The following is a 27,645-nucleotide window of genomic DNA, read 5'->3' as shown; positions in this document are numbered from 1 at the left end:
TACAGTAGACACACACACAGCTGCTAATGATGGTTGTTCCCAGTCAAAAGGAGGGAGCAGGATTCCCTCACTGATTGATGACTCATTGAGGCAATAGCTGTTGCGAGGCAATAGCTGTTGCTGTTTGCGAATCATTACTTGCTATGCAGTATTACCATTATTTCTACACTATTGCAGATGCAGCTATCTTACCCTGTGACTTCTATAAAGCAGGATCTTCCATCAGGCTTTAAAAAGCCAAGTGAAAAACGTTAACCCCCGTGCAGAGGCAAGTTGGCATCCTAATGAGTCGTACACCACATCCTGACATCTGGCACAAGGACAAAAGGACACAGCATAAAATGCAGCAGCATGTGCAATACTAGACTACAAATCAGTTGTCACAGGATTTCAGCCTGGCTTTCTTAGTATGTGTGCATATTCCAGTATCTAGCAAAATGGTCATACATAAACTAAAATTTATGTGCACAAATTAACAGATTTTTGAGATTCAAACAAAAGTGTGCACATCCAAAAGGTAACAAAGCCTTTAACCCTTAAAAAAAACAGACCATTTAAAGAACTTTTACACAAAAATATTTTCAGTTTTTCCACCATCATTCACTTAATTTGGCACCCAAATCTTATGCTAACAATGTAGCAGCTGAAACGTTCTTGTAGATTCACCTACTGAAAATGGCTGTCTGGTGACAGGACCAAGAGAGTCCTGGTGACAGGACTCTCTTGGTCTATGATCTCCCTCCACCCACCAATGATGTAGTCAAAGCAGCATCTAGGAAAAGCAGTCATAGTGTCTGGTTTCCACCACGGGGAGAGCAACTATAATGGAACCTCATGTATTTACTGTTGGCTGTATTCATGTATTTTAAATTTAAAGTGGTTCTACAGTTATCCTGGAATTATTTGAGTGAGTCTGACAAGGACCAAAATGTGATGGCCCGATGACTGGGAAGGAACATTGGTAAACCAGCGACAGGGCCATGGGAATGTGAGTGAACTATTATCACACCCTGTTAGCAATTGAAGCATTTTAAATATGTTTCAAAAGTGCAGGCAAGGGTATGCTTTCATTGTGCGATGCTATGTACTTGCATATTCTGTTTTGGGCTTGGTACAACTTAAAAATGGACTCCATCGAAGTCCAATCAGCAAGCAAAATCTGCTCTTTGATATGGAGATATAGTTTGTAGCAACTGGTCGACCAACATAGCATAAGGCTGAACCCACATAGAGAAGAAAGCTGGTAATTCAGTGGGTTTTGCACCAATAGGAAGCAGAAAGACGCACAAAGGCAGTCGCACAGTCCAAGGCAGTGGGCCGACTGGGAAAAACTCGAACATTGCAAACTCATCTGAGGGGAACTCTGTGAAATGGAAGGAATCAAATTCAGCTTAATAAGAGACCTCTATGATCTTCTTCCCTATAGATGTGCATAATTTATGCAGAAGTCATTTCTACTTGATGGATTGATCTGAGGACTATGCCTGTGTAGTTTTTTTTTAGGTTAAGGCTTTCAGAGAAAACAGTTTCCAAGCTGACACTCTCCTGCAGTTGGGAGCATGAAAACACAGACACCAGAATGTCACTCTTGCTAATTTGGGACATTGTGAGAGTGTGGAGTCTCCTCAGGAGAAATTGTCGGTTTCAAGAGCAAAAACAAATAAAAATCGAATTTCATCCACTTGGGGCAACAAGAAGGAAAACCTCCAATTTACTATAGCCTAGGATAGGATAGGACAGTAGTCTAGATGCCATTTTATTGGGGATATTCTCAGGGGTTAAAGGGGGATTTGTCTGGTGGCGGAACCCTTAGATTGGATATAGTGGTGCAGCATGGGGAAAATTACTTAGAAATAAGTCACATAATTTGTCCTGCTGTTTCTCATATTCATGGTTCTTTGTGGGTTTAGCCAGCTGAATTCAACAAGATACCAGCAGATTTTTCACAAGGTGTCTGGCTGAGATACTGAGATACTATAAAGCTTGTATACAAGGCAGAGGTCTGTGAGTGAATTTAGACAACATCACCAACACCATGTCTCCTCTGTAACCGACCGGTACCAGAGATGCTGAAGTACCATGATGCACCAAAGTGCAAGGCAGCCAAGAGGTAAAGCAGGTTATCAGCTAATCAGAAAGGTGGAGGTTGGATCCCTGGTCACTCCTATGTGCCAAAGTGTCCTTCATGAAGACACTGAACGCCAAGTTTAATATCTTGTCATTTATTTGAGCTTGAGTTTTTGTGGCTTTCTTTTTGATATAATGGATATACCAACAATAACATTATTCCCACTGTAATTCTTTGCTCTTCAGGCTATTCAGCTCATGTTAAATATTTCTTTATGAAACAACCACTGTGTTGACATTCTGCTGTTTACACTGTGGGACTTGTTAAACCTTAAGTCAGCTCCGGCTCTGTTGTTTAGATAAGGTGTATGCCGCATGCTCTTAACTGTTTGTTTTTGTCCGATGAAAGCATATTACAATATAGTTCAGGGTAGATACGTTTCATTGATTATCTCAATATTGTTAGAAACCCCACAACTGGGATCCAGAACAAACTGTCACATGTAACAACGGCTTTAACCTGTTTCCTACCTTCTAAATATTCTGCCATTTGGATTCGCTTTGTTGTTTGTTTGCAGTGCCGGTGTCTTGTAATTCACACTTGATTAGTAGGTATGGCTTTCTGGCAGAGGCCAGCTGAAAGGTACATGTGGTTACGAGCTGGGAGTCCTAACCACTAAACTCACTCTGTTCACCTTATTGCTTTTTAGTGGTTAAAGCGGTTCACACATGGTGATTCATCTCTCACTATTACACACACGCGCACATGCACGTGCACACACAGACACCAAGCTGTGAGCTTACTGAAGGCCATTTCCACCTTCATCGTCATAGCACCAGCTGATGACTACCCAGAGAGTAGCTGCAGGTCATTTCATATGCTTCTCTGTGTGAAAAAAATGAAACAAATTTGTAGTTTCAGATGATAGGGCTTGCACAGAGAGTTCCCATTCTAGGTGTGTGGTGGAACTACCTTTTCATGCCAATTAGCTGGTAAAGCGAGACAGTATTTTTGCTAGATGTGTGACTCTGAGCAGAAATGAGAACTGGACCTGACTTCAACCTCTCCGCTGGAAACTAGGGTATAACCTGAGAGAGTGAGAGGAAGAAGAGCTGACAACAGCTTCTTTTACACTATAACAATGCATATGCTATACTGTACTATACTATATATAAGTATACTATAATTATAGTAAGTATTATTGGTGTGAAATTTTGTCCCAAAGTACAAAAAAAATGTCAAAACACCTGGAAAAGAAATATAGAAACTGAAATGTAACACATTAAAAAAACTGCAGAAATAAAATGAGTAAATGCAGTACAAACTGTGCACATTTGAACCACACAAATACGAAATGAAAGCATATGAATTTTTGAGAACTGGTTTTCCATAAATGCCTTTAGGCAACCATGTTCACATTTGCAGGAGGAAGGCAGATACTTATACCAACTGTATATTAGTTTGACAGTTTACCAAAATCAATTGCCAACATTTGATACCCTTCAGATCACTACGGTAAATGCAAATGTTTTCTTTCACTCCCTTTACTGTGGACTCTTTCCTGCTCTGTGTGTCCGTGTGTCCCAGTATATAAGACCGTTTTCTCCAGTCATTGGAGTTTGCATGTTCTCCACGTGTCTGCCTGGGTTCTCTCTGGGTTCTCAAGCTTCCTCCCATTGTCCTAAGACATGCAGGTAGTGGGTTTAGGTTATCTGGTTTATCTAAGAACAGATGGTAGTGAATTTAGTATTAAAGATAGAAATGGTTTGTAGGGGAAATGGTGAGACATGCTGTGTAAGAGTGGAGGAAAGTAAAGTGGGCCAAATTCTTCCTCAGCGACACGAAAGACTCCCCACCTTTGCATGTTACTGCAAATCTTGATTGCCCTTCTTGATGGCAAGGGTGGCACAACCAGTGATTAAGTTTAGTGCGCAATTATTTTTTCACATAGAGCCAGTAAGGTTTGGAGGGCTGTTTTCCCTTTAGATTAAATCATCATTTAAAAACAGCCCAATTAAATACAGAATACACTCTCTGTTTAGTATTTCCATTAGTTTGATCTAAAACATATGACAAATAGGCAAAAAATGAAGAAATTGGGAAGGGGGCAAATACTTTTTCACAGCAAAGTAGGTAGGCACCATTGGATGCTTGTCTGTGGGATGACTTTGGAAATCAAGAAAAGGAAGCACGTCCAGACAGAGACGATGATTAAATGTTAAAAGCTGAAGAAAGAGAACAACTGAGCAGAGTTCAGTGAGGAGTTGACACAGACTTTGAGTGGTAGGGAAGAGTTACCAGATTTATAGAAAAGTACAGCTGCAGTGGTGAGAAGAAACTGCCAAGAAGCTGTTTGGTGTATCCTCTGGACAAATGAAAGAAGACGAGAAGACTTTGTGGTAGAATGAGGAAAGCATTCAAAGGAAGAGGTAAGCAAAGAGAAATGGGGATAGTCAGGAGATTTAAAAAAAAAAATAGACAGGAGGCAGCAAGGAGAGGGGTGGCAAAGTTGGGAAATGTGATATGAAGATTTCAGGAGTGGTGGAGAAGTATGTGAGGCTGGTGACGGACATGTATGACTCAGTGGTGAGGTGTGCATTTGGAGTGAAAGACTGGTTCAAGATGGTGGTAGGGATTGCATCAGGGATTGGCTCGGAGCCCCCCCTGATTTATGATATTGATGGCGAGGTTGACATATGGGGTCAAGCAGGAGTCTTCATGGAGTATGATACTGCAGATGATGTAATCTGTAGTGAGAGTAGGGAGCAGGTGGAAGAGAGCGTGGTCGGGTAGAGGTATGCCCTGGAGAGAAGAGGAACCAAAGTCATTAGAAGCAAGACAAAATATATATGTGTGTGAATTAGAGAGTAGCAGGTGGAAAGGTAAAGATGGAAGGAGCAGTGGTAGTGAAGGACAATGAGTTTAAATACCATGAGGTGAAAAGGAGATTGGAGGTCGGGTGGAGTGAGTGTCAAAATCAGTTTGCAACAAGAGGCTAGCAGCAAGCGTCTAACAAAATGGCACTGAGATTCCTGCCAGCCTGTTAAATTCTTTTTTAAAAGTTTGACTAGGAGTAGAGTCGATAATGGCCATTTTCCGGTCTATCAGTATCGCATAGCTTGTCCACCAGAGGGAGTGCAATTTATTCTGTTGGTAACACGTGTTTCGAAGGCCACAAACACAACCACCAGCTGATCTGAGCAGAATCAGGCAGAACATAAATAAGTCATAACTCCACTTAAAAAATGGTTGGCAAGTCTGTTTGATTCATGTTTCTCGACAGAAGAAAATAAATATTGGCTGATATCAGGTTTTTAAATCGTCAAATGTTATAATCAGTATTGGTATCGAGTATCGGTATTATCAATCCAATATCAGCTGGGCTTCAAAATTGGATTTAAAAATCCTGCAAACCTCTCTTAAAATGGCAGTTTTCCCAGATGTAATAAAATAAGACGGAGATCAATCATTTCAGAAGTCTCACAAAATAATTAGTTTGAAAGTTTCTTTTGACTTTGATGCTGTATTTAGTCTTTTTGGGTTATGCACATCTTAACTTAGCCACAGTTTCCCACTCTCCCTTGCACAAGCATGCCAAATCTCAGATTGCAAGGACTTCTCTGATGATAGGCCTCTTTTGGGCACCCCACATATTTTCATTTGCCTTGGGGCTAGCCATTCTGAAACTTTAAGATTCTTCTGGTGAAGCCATTCCTTTGTTAATTACAATATATGCTTTAGGTTGTTGTTGTGCCCAAACGGGAAATTCATCATTGTCGTCAGCTTTCTAGTAGAGGGGTTAATGTTTTGTGCCAGATGTGACGGTTTGGAATTGTTCATAAAGGCCACCACTTTGACTAAAACTCCATGATGCTGCCACCACAGAGTTTCACAGTTGGTATTTGAGTCTATTCAGTTCTATTCTATTGGGTTCTATTCTTTCTGTCTTGCCATCCCACCCCATAGTCTGACATATGAAGAATGTCGCATGTATTGTCGCATGTAGTACATAACGAGGTCTTGCAAAAAAATTTCTGCAACTTCTGGATTCCAGTTCTTGGTAATATCACTGTTGTGCCATATTTTCTCCACGTGACTGTCTTCACTGTGTTCCATCTTATCTCCAATGCCTGACAATTTCTTTTGTATCATTTTCCTAACATAACTTTCCCTTTGATCTTGGGGACCGCAACGTTTCGTCTAGGTCAGCGGTCGCCAACCCCCGGGCTACGGACCGGTGAGTCGTTTGGTACCGGGCCGCAAGAGTTGAGGCTTGGGTGTGAAATTTATGCTTTTCAGGGTTTTTATCAGTTTTTAGCATTATGTTTTTTATCAGTAACTCCGGTTCCCTGGGTCTTTTCCTGTGTGTTATGAATAAATCTTCTTCTTTTTGGGTACTGGTACTAGTTTTATTTTGTTGTATTTATCCACGACACCTTAAAGGCCGGTCCGTGAAAATATTGTCAGACATAAACGGTTCATGGCGCACAAAAGGTTGGGGACCGCTGACCTAGGCGACTAAAATGTCTGAGTAAATGTCCTTCCTGCAACAATTTAACTTTATTTGATTTTTATGAACTCACTGGAACTGATGACAGGTGTGTGCTAAAAACTAGTCTTAACATTTCTCCCCAGTTATAAAAGGGTGTTTGTTCAGTTGAATTGTACAGGTTATAAGTCATATTAAAGGTTTAGATTTTTTTACCCATTGTATTTTGAAGTGCAACTTTATTGGTGTGTAGCTGTTAGAAGTTTGCTGAACTACATAAGAACTACAAAAACAAATAAGCAGAAAACATGGCCTGTAGAAAACTCGTGGGACAAGTCTGACATGACCTATATCACATTGTGGCTGTAGGCACAAAGCTGACCCTCAACATCAAAATGGGTTCACCAATTGTAAGAACAGAGAAGCTGAAAAGCAAGAATAAAACTCTAAAAATGGATTTTGTGTTTTCAGGTGTTTGTTTCTTAATCTAAAATATTTTCTTTTCTTTCCACTCATTTGATCTAATTTTACCCAAAACGCCCCAGGTGCACCCAGGAGGCACCATGTTAATGAGATTTGACTTTGGCGACAAAGATGGGAGCAAATCTAAATCGAACCTTCAAACTTTTGATCATTTCAAGGACATATACAGTGCCATGAAAAAAGTATTCCTGATTCTTTCCTGATTTCATACATTTTCGCATTTTAGGCACACTTCAGTGGTTCAGATCATCGAATACATCGAATACAAGACACGGTTTTCGAATGCTTTTCAATTATTAAGGGAAAAACGGCTATACAAACCTACCTGGCCTTATGCTAAAAAAAAAAAAAGGGTAATCCCCCCTTGTTGTTAAATCATGAATTAACTATGATTAGCTTTTTTCTTTTTCTTTTTTTTTTCTTTTTTTTTTTAAGCAGAGTTCACTAGCGACACAAAGGCCTGATTACTTCCAGACCCATTTAATCAAGAAATCACTCAAATTGAACCTGTGGGGAAAAAACATAGATAGCAAAAAGCAACACTTAATGCCATACTCCAAGAGTGCAACAACAAAAGATCCAGGATGTTACAAAAGACGCCACAACATCTAAAGTCCTGCAGGCCTCACTTGTCTTAGGTATGGTCAGTGTTCATGATACAGCAATAAGAAGGAGACTAAGCATATTTGGTATCTTTGGGTGAGTTCCAGGGCAAAAATCACTGCTGATTTTAACACAAATACAAAGGCTCGTCTCGCAGTTGCCAAAATAAACATCTTGATGATCCCCAAGACTTTTGGGAAAATATTCCCAGGATTGACCAGACAAAAGTTGAAATTTTGGAAGGTTTGAGTCCTGTTATGTCTGTCTTAAAACCAACCACATCATATCAGCAGTCAAATATAGTGGTAGTAGTGGGATAGTCTGGACTTACTTTGCTGGTTCAGCACCTGGACAACTAACTGTAATTGATACAACCATGAATTCTGCTCTCTACCACAAAATCCTGAAGGAGAATGTCCGGCCATCGGTTTGTACCATGAAGCACAAGCGCAAGCTGTGTTATGCAGCAGGACAATGATCCAAAACACACCAGCAAGTCCACATCTGATTGGCTCAAAATACAAAATGAATGTTTTGAAATGGTTTTGGAGCGGCCTTGTTAAAGTCCGGATTTAAATCATGTTGGGGTGATTTGGCATGACCACAAAAAGGCTGTTCATGCTGAAACCTTCCAAAGTGGCTAAAATAAAACAATTCTGCAAAGAAAAATGGGTCAAAATTCCTCCCTATTGATGTGAAAGACTCATTGCCAATCATCACAAATACTTTATTGCGGTTCATGCTGGCACAATCAGTTACTTTTTTTTTTTTTCCCACATTGGGTCATGTAAGTTTGGATAGCTTTTTTCCCCTCCATTAATAAATGAAACCATTTAAAAATGGTATTTTGGATTTACTCAGGTTATCTTTGTCTGATATTAAAATTTGTTTCATTGGAAACATGCAAGTGTAACAAAATGGTAAAAAACTGATAAATCAGGAAGAGGGCAAGTCTTCATGGTGCTGTAAGTACCAAATACTACCAGCTTATTTTTATGTACTGTAGGCTTTCATTTATATGCTCTTACTGATAACCAAAAAATAGGCCTGTAAGGTAGCTGTGCACATTGATGTTTAAGTAGAATACACGTCTTTACACCTGTGCTACACGGGTTTGGTGAGAACACGAATTATCCTCTGGGGAGAAAGGGCTCTGGCTCACAAAGTGATGCATTTGCCCTAACTGTGTGTAACAGTTCTTATGCAAAACAGACCCATTGGCAATACCACACATAGGGATGTTGTACTTGCAGACTTATGCAAATGAATGACCTTTCAAAGAACATTTACATCACGGTAAGAATTCTTTTTTTTTATTATTATTATTATTCAGTAGTTTCTGTCAGATTAATAAAATTAAAATGAAGTTAAATGTTTTTTTCCTTGTACCTCTTTTTTTCCTTATTAAAAATCCTAGTTTTAATAAGCATTGTTACATTTGTTACAATGATAAGTTCACAGGGATGAAAAGAGACTTTGAACAAGACTTTCAATTCAGTTCAGTTGCTCATTAAATTATTTAAAAATGTTTCTTTTTCTGTTTCATGTTATGTGCATTAATTCTGTTACCTGCCATACATTTGTATATAGTGAAAAGCAATAGTGTAAGCTTAAAAATCAATACATGTGGGATTAGCACAACTAAACAGTTTACCTCAATTAGGGTGGATATGTGAACGATGACATCCAATGAAGTCAATCGTTTTTAACCTGCTGTATTCCATGTGACTCCCCACATAGCAAGGAGGTCTGGCCCGGATCTGGTATCAAGTCGGCACTGCTGGCTGACTTCTGGCATGATAAGACATGTACCAGATATGGGCCAGGCCTGGCATAGGTGGCACTGTTTATGTGATGGCATGCCACATCTGGCTCGATTGTGGTTTGGTTCATGTGGCCCAGGCCCATAGAAAACAGGTCTGGCCCGGATCTGGCATCAAGCTGGCACTTCTGACTGACTGGTGTCATGGCAGGGTGTATGTCAACCAGATGTGGGCCAGGTCTGGCAATGATGGCACTATTTTTGTTCCTATTTTCCTATTTTAGTTAGAAGACCCAAATGCCATGTTCTAATACTATAAAACTTTTGCATGTTCTGACACATGTTGTTATTACATGGTTTGATTAAGGTACACATTAGGCTGACATCTGGGGCCAGAGCTGAAACTGTTCTGGGCCAGCACGGGGCCAGCAGTGTGTCTACAACTGGACCGTCGCTGCACACAACTTACACATGGCCCACATAACGCAAAGAATGGCCCAGATCAGGTTTAGCAGAGGTAATCCACACATGGGCCAGCACAGGACCACCAGTGCCTGCAACTGGCCTTGTGCTCGCCTATGTGTGGGCCACATCTGGCAAACCAGATCTGGGCCACCAAAGGGCCGTCATTCTTGCAGTATGTAGGCCATGTGTAAGCACATTGTGTGGGCCAGATCCGGGCCATACCAATTTTGCTATGTGGGTCCATGTGATTATCAATAGTCCTTATTTGTTTCACTGTGACTTTAGCTTGAGTCCTATGAGCAAGAAGTTGTCCTGTCTCTTGGAGGCTGTACTTAACCGAGGCAGCAGCCTCATCGAAATCAATGTATGTTTAGTTTTTTTTGTTTGGTTGGGTTTTTTTTGTAAGTAGTAGGATTTTATCTTGCAAGATCAGCTGTATGCAACTTGTCAGGACAATCTCATGAGTGAAAACAACTCATAAAAAGAAAGGAATGAGCTTGGTTGACTGCCTTTTAAATTGAAATGTGCACGCACGTCTTCAGTTTGTGTTCTTTAAATAAAAAAACTTGATTAAATTTGCATATTTTTAGTTTTTGCATTATAGTATCTACAGCTGAACAGGGATCTGAAAGGTCACATACTCTTAGCAGGAGCTTGTTTTCTGGACAAAGATGACGGCTGCTGAATGAAGAGGTGTGAACACAAATCTGGTCCCAGGCTCTGTCTTTTTATCTAGCCACAAGCACCTAGTTTTTGTTCTTCAGCTGTTTTATCACAATTGCTTTCTTCTTCTGACTCCCAATATCGTCACATCTGTGCCATCATGTTTCTTTCACACCAAGGCAAAATTAATTGTGAGTCAAATGTGATCAGGGTAGCAACTGAGATTGTCAACTATAGAAGAAAATGCTAAAACACAGTGCAGCTACTTATTGAAAACATGCAAAGACAGAGATGGGCATGAAAAACTTTAAGAGATACAGTTTATACAAATAAAGAGAATCATTTGCAAATCTGTATGGTGATTTTTTTTTTTAACTTTTTTTTAACTACCTCAGTACATTTGCATGTGATCAGATATGTTAAAAATCGTAATATGCGTTCAGGTTTGCAAGCTGATATTGGTAAATGAAAACACAAATAGAAGATATATAAGTATGATCATTCATTGATGTCTGAATAGTATTTTGCTTCAAAACATGGAAAATATATACAAATTATTAGTTAGAACTCAGCTTGACCTTTAGAAGGCTGTCTTTACATATGTTTTTTTTAGTTGTCGTCTGGCTTTACTTACACTAGCATCAGCTAATGCGTTAAACACTATATGACCAATCACAAAATAAAAAATATCAACAAAAGAACAGAATATTTTACCAGATCATAAAACTATAATATTATAAAAAAGACTGAGAGGTTAAAGACATGGTCTAAAAGTACTGGAAATGCAAATCATTTTGATTTATTTTTCATTTATTTGTACCTCTTTCCAGTAGCGGAGCCCTTTATTTTTCAGGTGTTTTAGTAAGAGAAGATCCTGTAATTACAGTTGTACTTATTATGAAAATAATATTTTGCACTGGGGGAAAAGTTAAATTGTATTGTTGTTTCTATATGCTTTTAATTATATGTCTTGGAAGGAAAACTGGAACTGGCAAAAAGCGGTTTTAGCATGTTGACAGAAAGGGATTTATAAATGTGGGTTCTGGTGGGCAATTCCCCAGGGTTCCCCATAGATACTAGTGTCTGTATAGCTATAGCTGATTTTAATATACTTTATTGTTAGTGAAAAACTGAGGAAAACAAATATAGCAGCAAGCTTTAATACTGGCTTGTTTATCAAAATGATCACACAGCAAAAATGCATGATGGTTTTGTTGCATCACTGTTCCACTGTTGGTTTAATAACACCAGCCACTGTGAGTGAACATGCATACGTCAGTGTGAAGCAATATCTCACATTCATAATGAAACTAGTTTGGGAATTTTAAGCTCTGTGAAAGTGTAGGGACAAATGGCTGACAAGATGGCTTGTTGCGTGTTATTGTTTAGAGAACTGTGCTGAGGAGGTGTGTCCTGATGTTGGGTTTGCCTTGCAGCATGATGCCCTGCCGTACGCCGCTGACTGGTGGGCCTGGTGTAAAGCAGTAAAGAAGAAGGCACTAGGACCCAGACAAGTGAGTGAGTAGGCAGGCAGAGTGGGGCTGAGTCACTGCATGTGTCTGAGAGGCAGTCAGAAACAGAGCAGAGCAAGGGAGCAGAGGTGATCTCACACTCATCAGCACAGGATAACACAACCATGATGGGTTGACTTGGGGGGAGGGGGGGCGGTTGGAGAGAGGAAGTGTGCATTCGCCACCACTTGCTCAGCTATGGAGACCAACAAAGTTCTTCATTTTGTGCCTTCGGGTAAGTGGATCAAAGCTCCAAAAGCTGCTTCTCAGCTGTGCACGACACATCGTTCACTGGGAGAACCTTGGGGTTCCCTACCTAGTGAAACCTGAGAACCCCTTGTGCAAAACATGTGCAGCCCACTTCCACCTCTGCTCTGAGGGATGGCAGATGTTTTTGTGCATGTGCTCTACTGTACATACTTGTTTTCGTGTTTGCCCTTTCTGTGTACTTAGGAATGTGGCAATGTTCCACTTGTGACAGAAATCCAATTTTTATTTTCTTCTGAGGGGAGGAGGGGTTTTGGAAGACCGATCGCAGATGTTGGTTTTTTTTGTTGCCTTTTTGTATTGGTATGCATTTGTGGGGGGGTATCTGTCTTGTACTTGTTTATGTCTGGTATGCGGCACAAGAGGTTCCTGTGTCGTATATTATCAGTTAAGGAACTGAACCTTGAGAAACAATCGCATTGCAAACCCACCCATAGAAAGCCAGTGTACCTGTCGAGCATGTACAGAAGGCATGCAGAGGAAACCTGGGATCACAATGCACTTTCTCAGTGTTGCACTGGTGGGGCTCATGATTGTAAGACTGTGTGCATTTGCATTCATGTGTGCGTGTGTGCATGGATCCATGTGTAGTGCCTGCATGTGTTTTTCTTTCTCTTTTTTGCCTCTTTTGAAACGCGTGTTTATGTGTGTGAGATAAAGAATGACAGATTAGTGTTGGTGACAGCCACAGGAGAGCAGCGAGTTCTCTCCTCACTGAAAGTCCTCTGAGAGTCCATAGCCCATTTGGAGGTGTGATGCGGCTGCCGCTTCACTTTCATTTTGTCTGGGAAGACGGAGCAGGATGCTGTGTGTGTGTGTGTGTGTGTGTGTGTGTGTGTGTTAGAGAGAGAGAGAATAGGATGTTTTGAGGATAATACAAGTGGGGGAATCTGTGTGTTAGTGTGTATATCAGTGTGTTTTTGTTTGTAGTCTACAGTATTTTGTAAGAATGCATTTATATAGCTGTGTTGGTTTTGTTTGGGTTTTTTTGGGGGGGGGGGCGCTCATTTTTGTGTTTTTCACAGTTCAGATGTGTTTTGTGTCTACATATGTGTTTGTGCGTACACGAGTGAACATCATGCTTTTTGCACACTAACTACATCCCTGAGTATGTGCTGGGGTGTGATGGACACTGCTGTGGCTTGTCCTCTAAAAAATAATTTGCATCCATTTGCCTGGGAGCTGATTAGAGGCAGAGAGGGCAGATTTGATTCTTACAGCAGAAGAATTTGGTGGTGTGAACATAAAGGTATTCAAAAGATTTCTTACTAGGGAGAGGTTTTTAAAAATTGCGGATATTAATAGGAGAAATGTCTGCTATAGTAATGGCTTATGTGAAATTACTTTTGTGTTTGTGTGTTGTGTAATGTAACCTTGGCTTTAACAGCAGATTTTAATAAAACAAAACCCCTCTAAACATAACTGTACATTTATAAAAAATTTGGTAGCATTACTGATCTCTGTCGGGAATCAAAAATGCTGTCAAAAAGGTACATGTTCAGAAATCTGACAGCAGATATTTAGCTCCACCGGTGACTCAAAAATTACCTTTCCAGAGGATTTTTCTTTCTTCCTTTCAACACTCACTTTACTGCCCTCTGTATTTTTGAATAAAGCAGAGCAAGCTGTTCCATGCAGCAAAACTCAGCATACTTAACAGGAACATGGAGTCCAAAATAATGTTCGTCTGAAGCTGACTGCAGACCTTTATATTGCTTTTGTCTTATATGAGCATTAACAAAGCTCTATTGCTGCGTAGTTTGGGGTAAGCCCCCAGATTGTGTCATTATCAGTGGCAAACTGCTGACAGTTGAAAAAAACGGTTATATAAAAGAGTTCAGAAATTAATTTTTACTTTATGGAGTAGTAAATTACCACAGAACGTCCAAATGTAATTGCACAGTGTGGACATATTGCAGTGGGTTTCAATACTGAGGCATAGCTTAACCTCACTGATTTTTGTTCCCTGTTCATCACACGCTAACAAATTCCTGCAGCTTGTAGGAGTGCAGTCTAACAGCATGCAGAATGGTGCAATGATGACGGATATGATGGTGATATAAATTGAAATGTATTATAGTTGTTTTTTTATTTTTAAATTTGTGCAGGAATACTTTGATTTGCACAAAAAGAACAGCAGTTGAAAAGTATTTTTATTAAAAGGTATTCTGTAGACTTTTTTCAGTTAATAATTTGGTCCATGACCAATACAGTGGTTGAGACAACCCAACATGCTACTCTTCAAGCAAAAGCAATATGCATGCAGTATGCAAGTTCCATTGAAAATAATCCTCTGTTTCTTATGTGACTTTTGGAATACTAAATAAATGTTTTTGTTAGTAAATTACAAGCATCATTTCAGCCAGCGCAAGCTTAAAATATGTTGGCGTAATTTAGAACAGAAGCTCAGCATATTTGCATTAGGATAAATTAAGTACATCATTAATATGTGACTTGTTTTGAATGAATAAAAACGTTGCAGTTGATTTGCAAAACAAATTATTAAGACCTGTAAGTCCAGCGTTCACAGGGAAATGCTCATGTCTGCTGTGTTTTTAAACAGTTCATTTTAACACAAATAACCGTGACTCAAAACTCAACCTCGAGTCATGCTGGTAGCGTGTCGATCTTCAGGTGGGACAGAGTCAGATAATCAGTGTTGCATCCGTGACCTGCAGTGCCAGAAGATATCAGCATGGAGGACACACAGTGGATGTGTGAATTAGTAGTTCGACCATGTGGAAGTGGAGGTGTGTGGGGAAGAAGATGGATGACGTGTTCCTGTGTGCATGCGTGCGTGTTTGTGCTGTAGATGTGACAGTGATCTCTGATCAGTATTCACCGCTGGCAACAGATCTCAGAAGCTCCAGCCTCTGAGCACAGCCATCTGGGCAGAGGAGAAACACGCATTGACACACACATACAAATTATTATACAGTACCACACATACAAATACTAATACGCACAAGCACTGAAATGTCACAAAAACACGTCCTTGCAAGACACGACAAGACAGCCACACATGCAGCGCTGTCACACATAGGCATCGTTTGAAAATTCACGCACGCTCGGTGTATTTGCACACATTAAAGTACACTCACATACCAGTTATGTCAGAAAATGTTCACGCACTCCACATAATTATATACACAATTCATCTTATCTACATGCATCTACATACATTTGTTAGTTTATATACACACACACACACACACACACACACACACACACACACACACACACACACACGTATATGCACTCCTTTTACGTGCATGTTAAATTCCATAAAATATGCAGCCACGTTTGCAGAATTGTACAATGGGTAGGTGTGCATATTTGGGGGAAGAAGATGATATTTTTTATTTATACTAAAATATATACATCACTGTTGGTCAGCTGTCTTCAGGTGTTGTATTCTAATATCTATTGTCATTTCTTAATCTTTGTCCTTGACAAATTACCTTACACTCTTTGTAATTTCAAAGACTAATAAAAGCTAAATATTAAAAACAAAGATCAAAATGAAATGGAAATAATATATAACTGGAAAATAGAAAGCTAAAAAACTCTGTTTGCCATTAAAAGTAGTATTAAGAAAGCTAAGAGAACTTCACTGCTGACATTTACTATACTTAGATTGAGATTAGAAAATGCTATAATGGATATTTTTGCAATTTGGAAACAATCAGAGAAAAATGAATAACTTTAAAATCTGTATTGCAGATTTTATATTTTCTTGCAATTTTAATCTGTGTGGCTTTTGTGAGATTTTTATTTTTTTTTATTCTTTAACAAAGCTTGCTATTTTCAGACCAACATTACAAAATGAGATGTGGTACCAGGTGTGGCCTAGCACCTTACTGCGTTTTCAAATTAATCAGGTGCACACCTCACACCTCTTGGCCATTACATTTTCTACAGCATAATGGGTATTAAATTAAATGCTAAATACCCATTTAAACTAGACCTTGTGGTTTAAAAAAGGCAAAAAAAGAAACAAAAAAGAATTTAGTGGTATCCTCCAACAAGACCAATGGTCTAGCTTGCAATAAGTTTTTAACAGTGAGGCAACACTGATGATGTAATTTTACCTTGACTTGCCTTTGTGGAAGTGTTTAACAGCAACCGACCAAATTCTTCTTTTGTTGTTGACAGCCTTCTTTGAATTTTGTCCTTTAAGGTCAGGACTAAGCTAAGTTATAGGACGTATATTTTCAAATGTGGACTTAAGGTCTAAGGAGCAGAACATATTGATACTTTAACACAAGCTCTGTTGCATTCCTTTTAACATCTAAATTAAATTACTCACTTTAGTGATGTTGTTAGCCAAACATCAGTTCACTAAATTGGATTACGAGACCTGAAAAGGACAAATAAAACACTCAAGTACTCGTATATATCTTAAAAGCGTCGAGCCAAACAGTAGTGAATAAAGCAACCTTACTATGCTTGTTAACAAAATCTAGTCTATTAGTCCAGCCCTCACCTCCACAAATCAAAATATAAGCCATCAGATATGATAAGATATGATCATTCACTATCATTTTTCAAATATATATAAATAAATATATCAAATATAAAGAATCTGAGTCAAATTGAGATTTTTGACTGATGCTTTGAAGCTTTGAATTTCGTTATGTTTTTTATAGTAGGCACAACATGCTACATGAACTAAATCTAGTCTGCTAGCTTGTAAATTCCACATTAGGGAGGACCTTAATGTGGTATTTACAAGCTATTTAGGCAGCTGTGTCTATTAGCTTCATTAGCACTGTACAAAAAAAAAGCCCTGTAGTCCCAACATGGTATTTTTCATGTTACAATTGCAGATCTTTTAATTTCACATGTCCTCACTGCTTTATAGCAGCCCAGATGTGGAAGTATGAAAAAGATCTCTTAAGAGTTTTTTTCAATGTTCAGATAAAAATGGGTGTAAATACTAGTGTGCTGCATATCAAGTGAAGCTGAATCTACTTATACCATTTGGAGATATTTTTAACCCTGATTATAAAGGCGGGAAGTCTCGCAGGCGTTGGCAATTATGGGGAAGTCTCATTTTATTCTCAAAAATGGATGTAAAGCCCTTGTTTCTCTACTCAAGTATTCTTTGTTTTTAGTAGCAGATTGCATGTTTGGATTCATGATGATGTATAAGTGGCTTTCAGAGAGTGAAAGTCAAAGACGATATTAACGGCTCTTTAGTGCAGATTTGATCCACTTTTAACACAGAGGGCATGACTTAATCTCATTCAAAACACAATAGATGCTTTTAACTCAGAAAAAAGCCAGTTGTCAGCTGCCATCATCTCCCACATATTTGTATAGAGCTGTTTCTTTTTTTTAATTTCGAAAATAGAAAAAACAGAACTGGCAGTCTCCTCCCATCTTTGGTGTTGGTGCTGACAGTCTTCAGACTGTACACACATACACGGAAAACAGAGGATTAGTCCACATGTCATAACACAGACAATCTAGCAGTTTTCAGACTAACAGATAATCGATATCCAGGCCAAGACCCCTTGTCACAAGTGCTGGTCTTTGTTTAGAGTCGGGCAAGAATGCAGATACACGCTAGCAAAATGCAACAACATTCTGGCCAAAGCTTTTTTTCATTTTTCATTTCCCTGCATGTAGTCAAAGCTCACTAAAACATGATTAGTTAACACTACTCATACTGTTACAACTAATAATAGTATGAGTAATAACAGTATGACTTCGGGAACAAACCCTTCTGGTACCACTGCCTGCACATTCTGCATATGCAGAGATATTTTCAGGTTATAAACACAGGAAGCAGTACTGAGCACGGCCGAGGCATTTATTTCAGTTCCCATTTATTATCACTTTTGTATATTCAACCAAGACGGCACAGGCTTCGCAGCACATCAGCTTGTACTGTGCAGGGTATTTTCTCCTTTGCAGTGAATTTAATTTAAAACCAGCAAACAAAACAGAACCAACTTGTAGAAATGCTGCTATACTGCGCCTCCCCTCCTCTTGATATGTACGCCCCTTCTCCAACAAAGACATCTTGGAATAATTACTAAAGATACCCATGTTGATGAATTCCTGAACATTGATTGTAAACCTTCCCTTTTGATGTGAGTGAGCAAAAACATCAGCATGCTAAAAAGTAGCATTATATACGCAAAGCTGTATTGTAGGCTTGCAAGGAAGCTAGATTAAATGTTTATTTTCACTATATTATAATTTGAATGATACCCATACATGTGCACACACACAAACGCATGTCCTGTCATGTATGACCCACACAGCTGAGACAGGATGTATAGAGACCTGCAGAAATAGGTTGCGTCACGATGAGTACTGCAGATAGTTTCCTCCTTCCTGTTCATGCTGAGGTTAGTTGTGCCATGCTGCTGTTTGCATACAGCTGTTAAATGCAGAGATTACACTTGGAATTCTTTTGCACACTTCCTTCACCCTGTGTCTAATGTCCTTTTTGTCCTTGCCGCATGCAACCGTATAAGTCATAAAGGCCGGGTGCTGCAGCACCAAAATTGCGTCGTTATTTTTGCACATATAGTATCTATAGCTGGATCTGCCTAAGCTGTAAGTAAACTTGGACAGTTACTTAATGGCAAGCACTTGTTCAGAGACGTATAGAAGCATAACAAGAAAATGAGAAGAGCAAAAGGTCTCACAGCATTGCAATGAAGAAAGCTAAAGAAATAAAACGTACAGAGGACTACACAAACCCAATCTACATTGAGTGTCAGATGGAGGATTAAATGAGATGGCTAGAAGTGAGTAATGGCATAAAAAATATTGAGGAGAACAATGCGGATCCAAGGTTGCATAATGTAAATTCTGTCAATGTGTTGCAGGATGCAATTGAGCTAAGCAAAGAGACAGCTAGTGAGCAGAGCAGGGCAGGCCACTGACACTGCTCAGGTTAGTGGTTTGATTCTCACCGGGGGGGGTGAACGGACAGCTTTAAAGGCTTATTTAATTAAAACAGCCATTCAATTTTACACTTTACCCACTAAAATGCCAAGTGTATGTTAATTGTAGGTAAAATATCCAAAATATAATAATAATATTATTTCACACAATACTGTGTGAACATGAAGAGACTTGATGTAAGTAAACTGAAAGCATGTTGCATATATAATATAATGGACTTTTTCTCTTTTGCTGCTTCACGTTGATTAAGTCTGAAACTGTCAGAGTAGTTCCGTGGGGGAACACCACAAATGAAAGGCGATGAGATATGCTGTCGGATAGTGGGAAGGCTTGAGCAGCCTACATGGCTGTGTGGAGAACAGCAGACTTGAAAGGGACATGGTGGCCTGGCTTTAATCGAGCCAGAGGAAGAAGGGAATGTGCAAGCAATTAGCAGGAATCCCCGAGCACTGGCTTTTTTTTTTTTTTTTTTTCTCATTCCCCCCTTCTATGAAAATCGAGGCAGCCAATTTCTGTAGCGAGTGGTTGGCTGGTGGGTGTGTGTGTGTGTGTGTGTGTGTGTGTTTGTTTATATATTGGAACTACATCCTCAGTCACTAACTTGCTCATTCACTGCCTGGCTTCCTATAAACACACACAGGGTGTCTGTGCTGCAGCACCTGAGCTTAATCCTATACCAGGAAATCAGGTGAAAATGCAGAGAAGAAAGAAAAGGAGAGAGAAAGATGTGAAAATGGAAAATGAGATGTAGCAACAAATGGTGGATGGACAGAAAGAGGAAACGAGGTGAAATAATGATGAAATGGTGGAGAGGTTTAGACTGTAGATTCTTCCTGTGCCTAACCTCAGTCACGATGTCTTGTTCTGCCACGCCGCAGAGTACGTGAACCCACACCAGCCAGCTCACTGTAACCATCAATCCCTCTCTGGTGAAAGGACCAGAGGATTACTACACAGCTTTTCAGTCCACAGACCTTACACCAAGAGTTAAATATTCAATTCAAGTGTGCGTGTGTGTGTGTGTGTGTGTGAGAAAACTCAATTAATACTACTAATTATTCAAAATAAATTTAATTGAGTTTTCATTTGCAAAATTGTATTTTGTTGTTGCTAGCTTCGTCAGGTTATTTTCTTTATTTCTAAACACAGGAAATGTTTCTTGAACATTTTGTTTTGCTGCAAATCAGCCTGAAGTAACTCTGCTTTCAACATTTTCTTTTGCTAAATTTACATGTGAACAAATGGTACTCGAGGCGAGTCACTTATACACACACATACACAAAATGAAAACACCTGTAGATTCCCCAAAGCAAAAAGACAATTTATAGATGTTAATTTATTAATGTGAAAAGGTGCTGAAACAGATACATATAAAGACACACGCACATCAAGAGCATATGGCTGAGTGCACCCACGCACAGTGCTGTCCAGCATCAACACAGCCACAGTCCACCTGCTTGCCAGACAGCTTGGCTGTAGCGAGCCTCGCAGTCAAGGGTCTGTTGTGACATCATCAACGTCAGACAAGAGCCTGAGGACACAGCTGTCTGCAGCTATTTAGAAAAGTATAACTTGACGTGAAGAAATCTGGATCTAGAGCTGCAAGAAGATACAGAAAGAAGTCTTCAAACTTAAATGTGATAGTTGTGATTTTTTTTTTTTCGATCACTTGTCAGTGTAGCAACTGAAATGCCTTTGAATTTATTTATTTATTTTCTTAGAGGAGCATGACTTGGTGAAACACAACAGAGAGAGCTTGATGGAAACATGAAGACCATTATATCCTTCAGTTTGAATAACGAGATTTCAAGGAAACCAAAAGAAAAAATAGATTTTTTTTCTTCTGATGTGACTCATTGTATTTCAAGGTCCATTGGACAAAAACATCAAATAATGTGATTTATCCAGGATACCGCCTGGACAGCTGTGCAGTAGAAGCTTGCTGAATCAGTACTGGTAAACACGTAATTATGAAATCTCCTCCATAATATATATGTGGTGAAATGATTAGACATTCAGTCTAAATATTGACTTAGATCCTTACATTGTTTGTGTTGTATTACTTTAATATAACACAGAAAACCTTAACCTTAATTTATCCCCCACCGGGATAAATATTCAGATTTTGAAAATTCATTGAAAATTGCAACCTTACATATACAGTAAATGCGTTCCCTCTGGAAAGATTTTATTGACTCGGTTTGTGGCTCCTGTGTGGGAAAACTGCATGAAGGCTTTTGTTGACGAGTGAAGCTGACAGCTGAGTGGAATATTGCACTCACAGTGTGAGTGTGTGAATCTGGTGAGAGACCAGAAAGGACCTGTCCTGATGGAGCTGGGATTGAACTTGACTGTGACCTTGTAAAGTTGCGATGAGTTTAATTATCAAGACAAATCATGTTTCTTCACATATTACGTCACACAAATGACATTTGGTTGGAAACTCCTCTATGCCTTGTAGTTGTCTTAAATGGCTCTGTGTTTACTGCAGCCGCTTATACTCCTTGTAGAATGCTGCGGTGGCTTCTCACATTACTAATATAGCCACTGAAACTGCAGTTTGCTGTCAAAGACCACCATTTGAAATAGAATGATGGTGTTTGAATGAGCACACTAGTGCTGTACTCTTAGGCGCTGCCATATGCAAAGTTAGCTTCACTGACTGCTTTCAGCCCTTTGTTTCAATGGGGTCATCTATAGTCTATATAAGAAACATATGGGAGCTGTAGAAGAGTAGATTGAGAAAGTTCATAAGTGAAATTTCAAAGAATGTCATGAAACTGTTCCCTGTGTTACTAAAATAAAAGTCTACCTGACAACTAAGGGCTCATATTGAAATGAACTTCACCTTAATGAAATAAAGAGATACATCAAAGTTTATGCTTCCAGTATGGTTTAAAAATACAAATTGCATCATTGTGTTTTCTTACCTACATGCCACCACTTCTCTTGGAAAGCAAAATGCCAGCATATACAGGAAATTGTCATTTACAATGTGTATGTAAAAAGTCTGCTGGCTTAAGTTTTTTTAATTTGTTGAAAATTTAAAAACAGAGAGGGAAAATGTTGGCATGTTGTTTAAAATGTGTATATGATCAAGCTTGTTTGCCCGGAGTAGAGCGTCGGGAGGAATTCCCTCTCTGCCTGGACTCTCTCAGCGACCACAGATCCAGAGGACGGGTGCCAGAAGAGCCTGTGGGCACAATTAGCCAACAAAAGGCCCGGCCTCCTCTCCTGTGCTGGCCCAGGCCTCGTAGAGTCCCATATTAACGCAGCAGGAGCTCCTTTTAATCTCTTGCCCTCTTCACTTAAGACTTTCAGCCTCACCTCTCCCGTAAATTCCAGGGTTGTCCCTCCTGGGGGTTCTGGCATTTGTTTTGCATGTACCTGCAGCACACAGCTGTACAATATATCAACCTACATGTAGAGGAATGTTAGCTCAGTTTATATGGACAAAAGGGTTGCCTCAGTTTATAGACACATAAAGGGTCGTATAAGTTGACTTCCTCTTGTCTTGAAGCATTTTGAATTCACATCAAGACAGGAATAAAGGCTGCATCTGTACCAGATTAGAATAACGAGTGATCCTTACCTATAAAGTCATGCACAACTGTGCGGAGAATGCATCAGTCCCTTGCAGTTGATTAAATACCTGTAGCCAACATATGGAGGCATCTTAAGATGTGTTTGTATCTCCTTCCTTTTAGTGGTGCACTGCCTACCTTCTCCCTGCTAGAGTAATAATGTATTTCTGCCATTGAGTAGCCAGCCTGTTGCCCCTCAGTATGTCACTATTGTGCACATGTAAATATAATGAAATACGAGTGAACTAAAACAGTTGGGGCATGAATTGAGTGAGTATAAATGGAACAAAGTAAATGTGAAGCGGTAATGATGTTATGTAAAATTGCAGACTTGAACTTATCTCTCATGAAATGTTAATTCAACTCTTCAAGCTTTGGGGATTGCTTCATATTAGCATTTGTGTCCTGCTGCTGGTGCTTCTTTTAAAAGGGGATTAATGGTAATGGGCATTATTTAAGCTCCACCCGACTTCACCTGCTGATACTTTTCTTACTAACAATATATTCATCCTGCTTTAGCCTCTTTTAGATTGTGTCACACTTCAGTAGGATGGCACTTGTGACTTGGGTTAAAGGGGGAAAAAAAGAAAAGAAATTACACAAACCTGTTCCCTCAGGGTTTTTTTCTTCTTTTGCTTTGGTTTGCACACCAACCACCCAGGAAATTGTAAACCTATAGCATATAGTTGCAATATTTTTCTTGCCCAATTGTTTTTTGAGCAAAGAGCATTTGCAGCTCTTCTTGGAGAATTCTCAGTAGGCTTTGTTTACTGAAACAAGCTTTGTTCTCTCTGTGAGTTTGTCATGCCTGGTAGGGAAGAGCTGGGTTTCCCGCAGTTTTCAGCTGTAATGGTGCTCTGTGACTTGATAAGAGTAGATCTTACTAACTGTGTGCACATGCATATAGCCACAGGGGTTCATCTTAGAACATGGAAATTATAAAGTCATCTCGTGAATTTACCTTAAGAAATGTTTTGTCCTCGAAAGGATGGTGGGAAGTTACGTTCCTTTCACTTTTTTTTTTTTTCTCTTTAAAAACCAGATCTAAAAAGAGAATTCAAAGACGTAGTAAAGGTCGGCTGGTGTTTTGATTTAAAACCCACAGGGATATTTGTTGTTCTGGTGATAAAAATCATAAGAGGATCGCAAGTAAAAAAATTTTCCCTGCTGAAACCCCCTCTGTCTGTCTCTGTCAGACAGCTGTTACTTACTCTGTCAGTCGTCCTCAATCTGATGCTAACCCACAATCGCAAAGGCAACAAGCAGCTGCCTGCCATCTTTTTTTTCTTCTTTTTTTTTTAGATAGCTAGTATCAGTCCAAGGTCTCGGTTTATCAGAAAGAGAGAGCTTGTCATTTGACATATAAGATGTTATATCGAGTGTCAAGCAGAGCAGATGTTGCCTCGCTTGTGGGTTTGTGACATGTAAACTCAGCTGACTGACAGATATTTCCCTCATGTGTATGCTGGGCAATGATGAAAGCACTGACTCTAAACAAGACACTCGCATACACAAACAAATGCACATGCAGCAGATCAATGAAAGTGATGAGGCGTATGTGTGATACTGTGCTAACCAGATCTGACTTCCTGCTTGCAAGTCGACAGCTTCCTGATTTCTGAAGAATGTTATCAGGCATATTTTTTTTTATGTTTCTCTTCCTGTGAGAGTGGTTTTGAAAGTCACTTCTGTTTAAGCACTGTTTGTATATATTTAATGCACACTAACACCAATTATAAATGTGGCCATACTGAAAATAGTATTTAAAACAGCAGTTTGGGCTTGTGGAAATTAGGTCTGTTTCTGTGCATTTTTGTGTTCTGGTAACAGTTTTGATGCTTTGATGAAAAGATAAACTTGCAAAACAAAAACATGCATTCATATTATGTTCCAGATCTCTATATACACTGTGCAGAGGGGCAATAGTATTCAAATCCTCTCACCTTAATATGTATCATGTTGATGTGTATAGACTAAATAAAAATATGCATGAAGTCTCGGTAAATGGAGACGTAATATGTATTCATGCATAGCAACAGCAATTTTAATAACATAAGCTGACATTTTGAGTTTAAGTTTAAAAAAAAACAAAAAAAAACGCCCCATGCACTGGTATTCAGCTCCCAACCTCAGCACTCCTGAAGCACCTTTTTACCTCCATAGACCTTGATTGACCTCTAATGAGCGTTTTTTGGTAAGACAAGTTTCAGACGTCTCTCTTGTGAAGTCTTTGCCTTTTGTTCCCTTCCAAAAGCTTCCATCTTATTGAAGTTGATGGCTTCCGTGCTGCAAATGCTCTCCTTAAATCCCACCAAAGATGTTCTTTGGGATCGAAATCTGCAGCCTAAGAAGGCTGCTCCAGGCTATTCTTATGCCAGACAAACCAGTGATCCATGTGGCCAAACAGTTCCTGTTTTGTTTTGTCACTCTGCAAAACTGTCTCCTATCACCCAGCAAGCATTTCAGAATTTCTTCTGATATATCACCGCCGACCCTTGTTTTGCTTCTCGGTCAGGAGTGGGATGTATTAAGTAACCCACGAATGCCTTATTTGTTAACTGATCTTAGTGTGCTGAGCACTGACGCATTTGTTTCAGACTTATCAAGGTTATCAGTTAGACATGTTTTTCTACATTGTCCTCACAAATCTACACTTGTTCAGAACAGTTCTTGCTGCTTTGTATCTGCTGTGGTATTTTCTAGGAAGGTCTTTGGCGTCTTGTTATACTCTCTGCCTTTTTGGTGAAATGAAACTGTTTTTACTCTTTTCACTCTCGACTACAAAACAAACAGCAGTTTTTCACCAGCTACATGCTTAATTTTATCTTGACATACCTTCTCATCATATAGAGTAGTTTTATTATTCATTTTCATAAGTAATGTAATTTTTGGAAAGAAGGAATATTTTCATGTTAATATCAACATTTGATATACAAAGCTCAAAGTTAAGACACATCTGCTATAATTGTTGTTCTAGAGCTTATATTTTGTCAGTGACTGGCACTCAGTACCATAGAACTACAAACCACCAAATACACATACAGACACCTCCATTTTTTTCTTTGTGCCTATATAATACTAGCCAGGCCTGTGGTGCTTTATTCTGTATTTAGTGATGATGGGAACAAAATTCTACTTGGATACAGAATTTGTTAAACATACATTATATGTGAGACACGTAAGACCCGGAAATGGAGAGCATAACGTTGCATTTGCAGAGAAAAGATTAAATGAACATAATAAATCTTTGTGTGACGAAGTTTCTTTTAGGTTGGCCCACCTTTTAAGGAGGAGATGGGGTGCATATGTACATAAACTATGATCATTATAGTAAGAAGTTGTGTACATATAATAATTTACTATGTATTGTTGTTCTGTAGTGGTATACAGTTTGACAGCTGAATTCAGTTCAGTTTCATTCATTTTGCACCACATCACAACAACCTGTGTTTTATACTTCAGGGTAAAGTCCCCAACAATCAGGCCACCCCCTATGAGCAACCACTTAGTGACAGTGGGAAGGACTACTCCTTTTTGACAGGAAGAAACCTCTGGCACAACCAGCCATCTGCCGCCACCAGTTTGGGGGGACAGGGAATTGAGCCTGTTTAGGTTTCAGATCAGCCTCAGTCTCTAAAATATCCCTAAATATATTTAGCATTTTTATTTTTAAGACATCACACGTTAGACATTTCATGATTATGAAACTAATGTTGTTTATGAAAGTGCAAAATGAGGAAGTCATACATGGAATCGGGCAGTGAATGAACCTGCTGCATTTTTTCATCTTTTTTTCAGTGACCTTTACTTATCGGTCTGAGTTGACACAAATTAAATATATCACTTTCATGTTCTTTGACAATAAAATAACCTTTATGACGACTAATAAACCTGTCCCTAAAGGACCACTCGCTCTAAATCAGTTGCATCTGACAGCACGTGTGTGTCTTCAGCTCATGATAACAAATAATTCAAATTTATAGATTAGTTGTAGATGGCCTTAGTGCTACTAATTTCAACTATAATATATTGCAGGGTTTTCTGCCATTGATCATATTATTAGAGTTAAAGATATACCGAAGCCAGACACTGCATAAAAATATAAATCAACAAAAAAGGCTGTGCAAATCAGTTTACCCGTATATCTAACTGAATAATTCCCTATTTTAAAAATTCACATAGAAAAGAGACATCATTCTTTCTGTTTTTCAAAAGTAAAGATGAGTGGGTGCTGGAGAAATATGCAACAATTTAAAATTGCAAAGAAATAATTTTGTCATCTGCTTTACATAATATTATTAAGAGTGCAGGAATTCAGATAACTTCCTCTAAATAAGAGTCTGAAAACAGTATTGAATATCCATGATCTTTAGGGCCTCAGACAGTACTAAAACACTTCTGTATGTAATCACTGCATGCACTTTTAAAAATTCATGGAAACAAATTTGTTGGTGCATCCATGCATGCAAGGTAAAGCCCTACTACAATGCATAGACAGTGTTGGGGAGTAATGGAATACATGTGCAGGCGTTACGTATTTAAAATACAAAATATGAGTAACTGTATTCCATCACAGTTACCGTTTAAAAAGGTGGTATTCAGAATACAGTTACTTTGTTGAAATGAAGGGATTACACGGCGGCCTTTTCCTGTTTCATATGTTAGGCTATGCCCTCTCTATTTTTGATAATTCCATGCCGGAACAAAACACGCATTAAGAGACTCTAATGCCTGCCGCTAGCAAAGTTGACCCAGACAGCAAAGTAAAGCTATTTTTCCGCTACGAGCCCGACACGAACCCGACGTATTAGCCAGAGGCCCCT

General features: G+C 39.1%; 1 protein-coding gene across 4 annotated transcripts in view; it reads left to right on the top strand.

Moving 5' to 3' along the window:
• The window catches only part of slc4a11 (solute carrier family 4 member 11), a 108,281-nt gene that overhangs the window by 17,599 nt on the left and 63,037 nt on the right, over positions 1–27,645 (top strand). For 2 of the 4 annotated variants that reach the window (XM_084914907.1, XM_084914905.1), the window contains exon 1: positions 12,096–12,279. The exons of the other annotated variants lie outside the window; for them this stretch is intronic. In XM_084914907.1, coding sequence (XP_084771033.1) covers positions 12,243–12,279 — 37 coding nt within the window. In that variant the 5' untranslated portion in view covers positions 12,096–12,242. Of the gene's footprint in view, positions 1–12,095; positions 12,280–27,645 lie in introns of those variants that run through there. 4 annotated transcript variants of the gene reach the window in all.

Source organism: Perissodus microlepis, chromosome 19, assembly GCF_051167445.1.
Source record: "Perissodus microlepis isolate ML-2025 ecotype Zambia chromosome 19, ASM5116744v1, whole genome shotgun sequence".
Classification (NCBI taxonomy): domain Eukaryota; kingdom Metazoa; phylum Chordata; class Actinopteri; order Cichliformes; family Cichlidae; genus Perissodus; species Perissodus microlepis.
This window is presented reverse-complemented; position numbering and strand designations above follow the sequence as displayed.